Source organism: Ipomoea triloba, chromosome 4, assembly GCF_003576645.1.
Source record: "Ipomoea triloba cultivar NCNSP0323 chromosome 4, ASM357664v1".
Lineage (NCBI taxonomy): Eukaryota > Viridiplantae > Streptophyta > Magnoliopsida > Solanales > Convolvulaceae > Ipomoea > Ipomoea triloba.
Genome location: NC_044919.1, coordinates 10,771,976 through 10,781,953, shown reverse-complemented (window position 1 = coordinate 10,781,953; position 9,978 = coordinate 10,771,976). Strand labels below are relative to the sequence as shown.

The 9,978-nt window shown below is 35.5% G+C and overlaps 1 protein-coding gene across 4 annotated transcripts; it reads right to left on the bottom strand.

Annotated features, from left to right (window-relative positions):
* Positions 1 to 2,814: 2,814 nt before the first annotated feature.
* LOC116015013 (serine/arginine repetitive matrix protein 2) lies at positions 2,815 to 9,729 on the bottom strand. 4 transcript variants are annotated; one of them, XR_004097531.1, is made up of 7 exons: positions 9,110 to 9,729; positions 7,156 to 7,596; positions 6,275 to 6,788; positions 4,070 to 5,819; positions 3,623 to 3,688; positions 3,225 to 3,352; positions 2,815 to 3,152 (listed from the first exon to the last, which is right to left on the bottom strand). XR_004097531.1 is itself a non-coding variant. In XM_031254996.1 (4 exons), the coding sequence occupies exons 1-4, from the start codon at positions 9,660 to 9,662 to the stop codon at positions 4,514 to 4,516; spliced, it is 2,814 nt and encodes a 937-aa protein (XP_031110856.1). In that variant the 5' UTR covers positions 9,663 to 9,729; the 3' UTR covers positions 3,983 to 4,513. The 4 variants fall into 4 exon arrangements, 1 of the variants encoding a protein (XP_031110856.1); XR_004097530.1 differs by having other exon boundaries at positions 3,036 to 3,363; XR_004097528.1 differs by having other exon boundaries at positions 3,036 to 3,352.
* Between the last annotated feature and the right edge of the window lie 249 nt (positions 9,730 to 9,978).

Here is a 9,978-nt window from a genome sequence, read left to right as displayed (position 1 = left end):
TATATATATATATATATATATATATATATATATATATATATATATATATATATATATATATATATATATATATATATATATATATATATATATATATATATATATATATATATATATATATATATATATATTGGAAAAAGGTACATTCAATATTTATGCTCTTTTCCCAGCCAAAGGGTACTAGGCTAAGCAACATCATATCTTTAATTTTTCTAACAAACTAAGATATTTTCTAAAACAATGCAACTATGCAGGGAGGTATAGTCGTCAATGGTGGCTCTACGAACTGCAGACCAGTTTGTGGAGTTCACAATGATCTGAGAAAAACAATAACTAGTCTAAATTATACAAATATTTATTCTAAAAGTGATATGTTATTACATCATTCCAAAGTGGCATATATTTAGTAAATTCAAACTTGACTTCGAACTTAAATGTAGCAGTGGTAGTTGGAATAAGGGTTCTCCAATTAGCATACAGTCAAGTCCGAGTTAGAAATAATAGCAATGAATTGTCAAATAGATGTGATTATGAATGTGTAGATGTTATCCGTTTCTATGTCTGATTGCTTGAGTGGTTATCCAACCCTCCTATTATTAAATGGTCTTCTGATTATTGGGCTAGTAATCATTTTAGTCCTCGACTTTTAATTCAACCACAAATGGTCCTCTGACTTTCATTTTTGACCACAAATAGTCCTCCATTAAAAATTCTGTTAAATATGTGTTAAATCTAGGGGTATTATCGTCAAATTGATATATATAATTGTCATAAAATAAAATATTTACATTTTTTCACCAACAAACATAATTGAAAAATTAACAAATATAAATACTTCTAAATAAAAAGACAATACACATTATTCTTGTAATTATGCGTACAAAATGAAAATTTAATATTAGAGCTATCTATTTTTAATTTAACCAACATATTAAAATGAAAGAATTTTTTTTTAAACCTTGTTTCCATAATTTTCATGGTTGTTCATACATGGATGATTAATAGTTTTCACTCTTCATTAATCGATCAAATATTTTGTTTGGGACATAACTGAAGGTCGCCACCGTTGAATTAATATAATTAATCAAGTACAAATTGCGAACATTAATCATGGAATTTTTTTTATTTTGTTCATTTATGTGATTTGTCACGTCCATTTTGTTATTATATTTATTAACTTAATATTTATTAATGTTTGAAATTAATTATGGTGTCATATAATTCTCAAAAAGAAGTAATCATAATAATATTAATCAATTTGACGATATTACCCTTAGATTTAACACCTATTTAACAGAAATCTTAACGGAAGACTATTTATTGTCAAAAATGAAAGTCAGAGGACCATTTGTGGTTGAATTGAAAGTCGAGGACTAAAAGAAGTACTAGCCTAATAGTCAGAAGACCATTTGTGGTATTAACTCTATTTGTAATGTCTAGAATGAATTAATTTTCTCTTTCTTATAAAAAAATGAATGTTTAGATAATGTGAAATAAATAAACAAAAATACAAAGATTCTCTATGAAAATATAAAAAAGAAATTTAGTATTGGGAGCGAAGGAATTTAGTATTTAGAGAATTGCACTGAGAAGATTCCATGTATGATTGCAATTGATGCCCTACTCAATTAAATTGGAGAAACCATCTTCTTTGAGCCATTTTGTCCCCCAAATTCCAGCCTAGAAACTGATGTTTGCCATTTGCATAGGTATGTATCCCTTCACCAATTTGGCTACGCCTAAAAGTCTTTATTGTATATCATACTTTTCAAATTATAACTGTATAAGATATTTGTCTAATGATCGTTGATCATCTTAATATGCACCGCTCTATTTCTCTTGAAAGATAATCATTATTTTTATAACAATAATAATAATAATAATAATAATAATAATAATAATAATAATAATAATAATAATTTATTATTATTAAATATTCTTCTATGTGCAAATAATGTTCCAGATCTTCGCCTTAATTTGACTTTACACCTCTTGAAAGGTTATGTTTTTTTTTAATTTTCTTCTATTAGCTAATCTCTTCTTTAATAATGGATGGAGTTTTCTTTTTTCATGGGTCCTCCCTAAAAACAAAAATTAATAAAGAAAAATTGTGAAGTTTCTACGTGTAAAATTTAAAAGAGCTGTAATCTAACACTTCATAGTTTCACAATGATTATTGTGAGTGTTAGAAGTCCAACTTTCCTGTGTCCTTTACCTATGTGCTACACGTTTTGATTCGAAAGCATCGTCATAGACAAATCACATAATTATTATTAAAATATAAACTTTAAAATAAAAATAATAAAAATAATAATAAAATAAAAAAAGGCTAGGCCACATTCCTCATTTCATTACCCATCACAAGTCAACGGTAAAGTCACCCGATACTTTTTCACAAGCTATAGTGACATTCTTGTCCCACAATTTCAAACACTACAAAACAATAGTGTCTACACCCAAAACAATCACTTGCCTCCACTTCCCACTCACCACTCAACTTTTGTTTTGTAGAGAGAATTTTAAGAAACACAAATTTAAGGAAAAAAAAACAAAGAAATAACTTAAAGAAACAAAACAATATAATGGGGCAAAGGGACATACAAGAGTGGGGGGAGAGGTAGGGTAGAGCTATATATACATATATATAAACAAAAGACTACAAAGGCAAATGAAACAATGTACAACAACTGGTCGAACCACTTTTTAAATCAAGTACCAGGATAGAACTCCCGATCCTTTTACCCAGGACTACCCAGAAACCAAATGAGAGAACATGAACAGATGTTTAGGTGATGACTTGAGTTGAAGAAGAAATCAGTTTGAATTGTTACTAGTTTAAGTATTGAATCTAACAAAAATTACAAACTCGAGGATGACAAATAACAGTATAGTATGAGTCAACTTATCAAATAACTGGACTACTTTAACTGAAATTTGATGACTGAGGACTACAACTACTAAGCAACTAAAATTTATAATGACATACACATATACTAGAAATGTTAAGACTGAAAGGAGTAAAGCCGTAAAGGTTAGACCACAGTGCAAGAAGGGACTATTTCTATTTGAGTAAAACCTATTTAGTTGCACTATTACAGGGTAAGCCAGTTGTCTTGATATAATGCTCCATAATAGCTTAAGCATCTGGCAAGCTATACACTATGTCATTCTTTTTACATCAAATACAACTAAATGATTAAATCCAATGCTTTAATGAGAATTACCTGTTAGAAAATAGCAATTCACTTTCACCATAAATTTAAGAACAGAAACCTAGCAACTCGGGACATACTTGGATTCAAGGAGCATGGTGATGCTACCCGTCTCAGCAATACCTGGTTGCATTCACTACCTAACCAAACACTTGTAGATAAATAAAACAAAACAAAAAATAAAAAATAAAAAACAAAAAAAAAGGAAAAAAAAAAACAAAGAGAAAAAAGGGACCAAAAAAAAAAAGTAAAAGATTAGGAGAAGACCAAGGCCCATTATTATTAAAAATAATCAGAAGCTTAAAATTAATGCTTGTGATAAAAAAAAACTTTCAGCTCATGTCCAATATCAAATAATAGTGCAAGGCATAGCAAAAAGCCCTGAAGAGCCGACCACTGCAACAGCATACCTTCATATACAATCAGATAAACTGTTTGACTCATTTGACAAAGCGCCCACATAAGCCAGCATGAACCTGCATTTTTTTGGAATGTAACAGGCCAGCCAAGCTACTAAGCAGAAATAAAACTGAAGCCTACAATATTCTACTTAACACCCACACAAGTCTTCCAGTATCTATTTTCAAATGCATGCAGACCAAAGAAATAAAACAAAAGGCCCATCCAACACAAATGACATTTATGAAAAAATGCAATATGCTAACATACATATATATGTTTACAATGGCAGTAATATGTGAAAGGATATGTGATTAACTCAAAAACTCAGAACCCAACTGAAGATAATGGGTTCTCAAAAGGCAGTGAAATAAAAAGATGAAAAATGAAAATAACATTCTTAGCAAATTATAGAGATCAGTAGATCACATAATAAGATAAGCAGTCAGAATCCTTACATGGGCATACAATTAAGAAATTCACTACCTCTTGACAGAGGTAATAGTCCACCATACAGCAAACTCATAAAGTAGTTTGCTAAAAAAACATTGCACAGTTGATCCACAAGGGTTCAAAGACAATTGTTGAATATAATACCAACAATCATTGCTTCATCAGGTTCCAAATTGCCTCCACCACCTGCAATACAAAGCAAACACAGCGAAATTGTCACACGAACAGCGAGTAATCAAAAGTGACCACTACATCTCTTATGGGAGCCCTCTCTTGTACAAATTAGGATCTGGTTCCTCAAAACCTAAGCTTCAACACAATCTGCTGTCACATTGCTCGCAAAATTGGCCCTCACACAAATGGAATCAGAAAGCTTTGAATCAGTGTCCAATACTCCAATGGAAGAAACTCCTCTAATCACCAGTATCTCTATATTCAAATTACAGTATTTAAGGATGATATTGTTCCCTATTGCTGAACTCAGATCCTTCATTGTCACTGCCCTCTGGTTTCACACTTTTTTTATGATCCCCATGATGAAGATTATCATCATCCAAGTCCATTGAATCAGAACTATGCAGATTTGCTTCCAAGATGCCATCTAACTTTCCAGGCTTCTCATTGGCATGCCTTGTGAGTTCATCTTTTCCTCCATTTAGATCATTATTTTCAGATCCATGCTTGCTTTCCAGAGATTTAGACCTTGACCGTTTTCGATGCCTTGATCTGCGTTCATCTGAATGCCTTGGAGATTTCCTGCTACTTCTTTGCCGCTTAGCTTCAGTTGACCTTGATCTGGACCTCCTTCTATCATGGCGCTTTGACTTCTCTTCCCTACTCCTGTCCAGCTTACTACTTGAGTGGTGTTTCTCAGTGGGAGATCTAGACCTTGATCTGGAATGCTTTCTAGAATGATGCTTAGGTTTCTCTTCTTTGTTTCTATCAAATTTCTCACTTGTATAATGTTTTCCTTCAGGGGATCTAGACCGTGACCTAGAGAACCTTCTATCATCATTATATCTAGCTCTAGCTTTCTCTTCTCTGTTTCTATTAGAAGGGTGTTTTCCTTCTGGTGATCTGGACCTTGAGTCTCTCCTTTTCTTTGGTTTGCTTTCATTGTAGATTTTAGGGGACAATCTATTTTGTCCATCCGGCTCAACCTGTGGTGAGACTGACCTCGAGTGTCTCTCATTCTTGTTCTTGGATTTTCCTTGTTTTTCATCATCAACTTTATCACTGGAGGGATGATTGACTTCCACAGAGTTTGACCTTGATCGCCGTCTATGTCTTGATTTATTTCCATCACTCTTGAGGGATGATTTATTCCTTCGACGTTCTGGAGACCTAGATTCAGCACGAGAAGACCGTCTCCTGTGCGTTGGACTTTCCTGATGGCGTTTTGGTGAGTTTGAATCATCCCGATATGACTTTCTAGCTCGAGGGGTTAAACTCCTGCTCCTATTTCTCCTTGAAACGGGTGAACGGAGATCATATGATCTACCAGAATCCCTCCTTCTACTTCTGTCAATGGCATGCCTACTATCCCTATATGATAGGCGCTCGTCCTCATAGCTTGAATAATGGCGGGATCTTAGTGGTGACCTGGATCTATTCCCTCTTAACCGTCGTGGCAGGGGCGAGAAAGAGCGAGATCTTCGCCTTCGCCTATAACTAATGGGAGATCTTGACTTGGATTTGGATTTGGACCTGGATCTGGATCTTGACCTGGACCTGGCTTGAGTATCAGATTGTGACCTATGGAATTAGCAGTCACCACAGAAAAATACAGTAAATTCAGAAAATACCTTAAGAAATCCATGGAACAGAATCATAGTAGATAATTAACAATCACACTACAGGCATATTAATCACTTATGCAAAAATATATCACTTCCATAAATTGATTCTTTAAAGACATGCTCCTGCCCCCCATAATTTATTAATTGCATTAACATCAGGATTCACGTCGAAGGCCCCCATCCCATTTAAACGTGACTTTTTCAGTGTATAAAAGGAGTGAATATATTTAGTACACATGAGAAATCACAAATTTAAAGATCTACATAACCCAAACTATTCTTATCAACAAAAACATTACTTTGTTTCAATTAGATATGAGGATGTATAAAAGAGAAGTATAATATTCAGGGATAAAAATGAAAGTTGATTTATGTAGACTAGATGCTTTGGAGAAAACAAGCATGACATACTTGGATTTATCATCTTCTTCCTTGCTTTCAGTGACAAGTCCATCAGCCTTTAGTTTCTTACTAATTTCTGCAGCTCTAGCAGCTGCGAGTTCAGTAGCAGTCTTCATGGTTGCAGCTCGACTAGCTGCCTGTTGAGCAGTATATGCTTGTTGCATTAGCAGAGCCTGCTGGAATTGCATCTGTTGCATGGCAACAGCTTGCTGCATCATCAAAGGCAAAGAAGAAGAAGTGGTAGATGAATTTAAAATGGCTGGTTTTGGAGGAAGTTGTTTGGCCATTTCAACATTCAATGGGCGACCACCGACTTCCATATTGTTCAATGCCAAAGCAGCAGTTGCTTCTTCTGGTTTTGAGTATTCTATGTAAGCAAAGTGCTTTGAGTCAGTAATGCTACATTCAACAATTGTTCCCGAAAAACCAAACAGTTGCTTTAACTGATCCACTGTTAGCAGTGGGCTGAGGTTGCTAACTTGCACAGTTTTCTTAAGGGAATTGGCCTTTGTCTCTTTCTCAGCTGATCAACAGGAAACCAATAGTAAGTATGCAGTCATAATTGAACCATAACATGCAACAACAAATACTTAATAAGTAAAAGAATCAAGATAGAAAGACAGTTTTTAGTAGCAAAAAAATATGGCACTGTAGAAAAACAAAGAGGAAGTCTTGGAATCTACAGCTAGGTAGTACAACATGAGTGTGAATCTAGTAAAGGAAAAATGTAAGATATTACAGCACTTAGAACGAAAATAAATAATTAAAAAAAGCATTCTCTCTCCTCTTTACTTCTTATTGATAGGTGTCATAGAATATTTCCATTGAGTTGAAACATTGTGTAGGTGCAAAGTCCCTGAACAAATAAGAATAAACAGAGTAGACAATACCTGAAGAGTCTTTTGCAGAGTGAGTTTGGGCCTGTGCCTGAGCAGCATGGGCTTGAAGTGCTTGTGCAGCAACAATTGCCTGAGCGGCAGCCATTGCAGCAGCAGAAGGTGCCATAGGAACCTGACTAAGTGTTCCCATGCTGGTTGTGGCAGCTAAAGCAGTCATTAGAAGATTGTGAGGGGGGTGATTGAATTTACAATCAGTTTTTGCACATTGACCATAAAGATATTCACGACAAACTTCCCCAAGCGACAAGCCAACTCCAGGTAAAATGACCCCACCTGATGCTCCTGGAGTAATACCTGGAATCATCCCAAGCAATCCAGGAACTGCCCCAGACACAGAACCAGAGTAATTTGGCATATTTGGCATTGTCTGATTAACCATATTTGGAAATGTAGTTGATGGAGCTACACCCAATAGCCCTCCCGTAGATGTACCTGATATAATGAAAAAAGAAAATTCCTCAAGCAATACATGATGCCTAGTGAATAATTTACTATCAAACATTTTACAGTAAGTTATAGAAGTCCAAAATCATTATGAGTTGAAGGTGAAGCCATATTAACATGACAGAGTACTAATGGAATTACTGAGGACCTATTGAGTTACAGAAAATATTTTTCATTCTCCAATCTCCATCTCTAGTTTTCTAAAAGTTTTGAAGTTTATGTTTTCAATCGGAAAACTAGAGAACATTTCCAAATGCAATTATTTTCCAATTTATAAAATCTACTCCCTCCTCTCACTAATAACTGTTCTCCTTGCAATGGGGTGTCCAACAAAAGCTGTCACCTTTCATAATAATAAATTTAATAATATGTAAAGCCTCAATACCAAAAATATCCTTTTAAATTGAAATTGCAATAAAAAATAACTATGCTATCCATCAGTTATAATGGGCAAAATTGGAATTCTACCCACTTAATTGATTATTCAAACTACACTAAATATACTCACCTAAATCAGGCATTCTTTCCTAGATGACTATTATTTTTGGACAGAAGGAATAACATTAATTGAAATTCAGTTTCATTTTTCATATAAAAACACCACTGCAAGTGAAAAGTGGGAATAATCAATCAATGCAGCAATTAAAAAGACAAGGCCTCACACAGATCAGTGTATCCCTACCGACACATTACTAAAAGCCAACACTGAGCAAAATCTCCAGCATAATACTGGCAGAGAATATTTGTGGATTGGCTGACTGATGAAATTTGGATATGGATGTTTGCTAAGGATTCTTGTAGTCACCTACGGTGTAAATTGTAAAATGGCTTGGCTTTCCTACTGCTATTATTCGGGATCAAACTCTCAACAAAACTAAAAATTAGAAACCATAAGTAACATAGAGGAACTTCAAACTGCTGGTGTTCTCTGTAACTGCAACTCTTTTGCAGAGTTCACTACAGCGGCTTGGTGCAAGTCTAAGATTGCAACCCAGATATACCAAGAACAGAGAAGCTTAAGAAAGTTCCTAAACCATAAAAAACCACCCCAACATTACCCAATAAAACTTTTACTTATTAAAAGAATAGAAAAATTAGAAACCATAAGTATAAAGTCTATAAACAGATGGAAACCTATAGATATATTACAGTGTAGTAGCCACACATGAGAGACCCAAACTGCTACAAGGTCATAACAATAAAGCCAATTAAGGAGCATTTAGATTTAGCAATCTAGCAATATTCATCAAGAAAAAAAAATTAAATCAAGGTTTCAACTGCATTCCATCCCAAGTAAAAATTAAACTAACCTCTAACTTATATCTTACATTTTTAAATATAGAAACCAGTTGAAAATGCTCTCTAAATGTTGTATAGTAGTACTCAAGCTCAAACCCCCCATTGTCAGTACTAAACAATTAACCATCATCAATATGCTCAGAAGTACTTAAACATATTTGCATCTAAAGCTAATGATGAGAGACAATGTTGAGAAAAGTACCAGTGCTGAAGAAAACAGGGAATGGGCTACCCATAATTGGCTTCCCATTGCACTCCACATAAACCATATAATTTCCTCGGCTGGGAACCACATAGGTCACACTATAAGTCCCATCATTCATATCCTTAACAATCCCCTCCTGCTCGGAGCCGCCAACTCCCACTCCAGGAGCAACCTTAACCTTAACCTGCGCCCCACCGTGGAGCAATTTGCGACCGTCTGCGTCCTTGGTAACAACCGTGAACGTGGAGGGAGCGCAGGCCGTCCCGCCAGCGATGCCAGGGCCGGCCGCCGTGCACTTGTTGGGGTCCAAAGGGCCGATCGGCTTCTTGGCCAGCCTCTCTTCGTCCTCCTCTTCCTCGTCATCACTATCCGAAGCTGCGGCAGCAGCTACGGTTGAGGGGTCAACGTTTTTGAAAGTAGCCTCGAAGGCAGCCTTCGCGGCGGCAGCTTTCTCGGCTTCACTCTTCAACTTGGCCTCCTCGGCATGTTTCACCCATATCGGCTTCGCCGCCGCCGTCACCGCCGCCGAATTGCTGTTGCGATCTGCCATGAAGGACAAGCAATTCGCCGATGCCCAAACCCTAATGTTAGATTACCCAAAACGGGGGAACGAGGAGTGAATGAGCCAAGTTAATGAATGAATGGATAGCTAGCAAAGTTTATTCTAAGGGCAATTTCGTAATAACGCTATTGTCATGTTGATTGTTGGAAACACGTGAAGAAATACATTTGACCCCTATCAAATCCAATCACACGCCAAAATATTATTAGAGGCATTCTTAGTAGTGGAGATATTTTACGGGTTTTTAAAAATTGTTGTAAGTGTAATTAGGAAAGAGAAGGGAAGAAAAAAATATAGCAAAGTA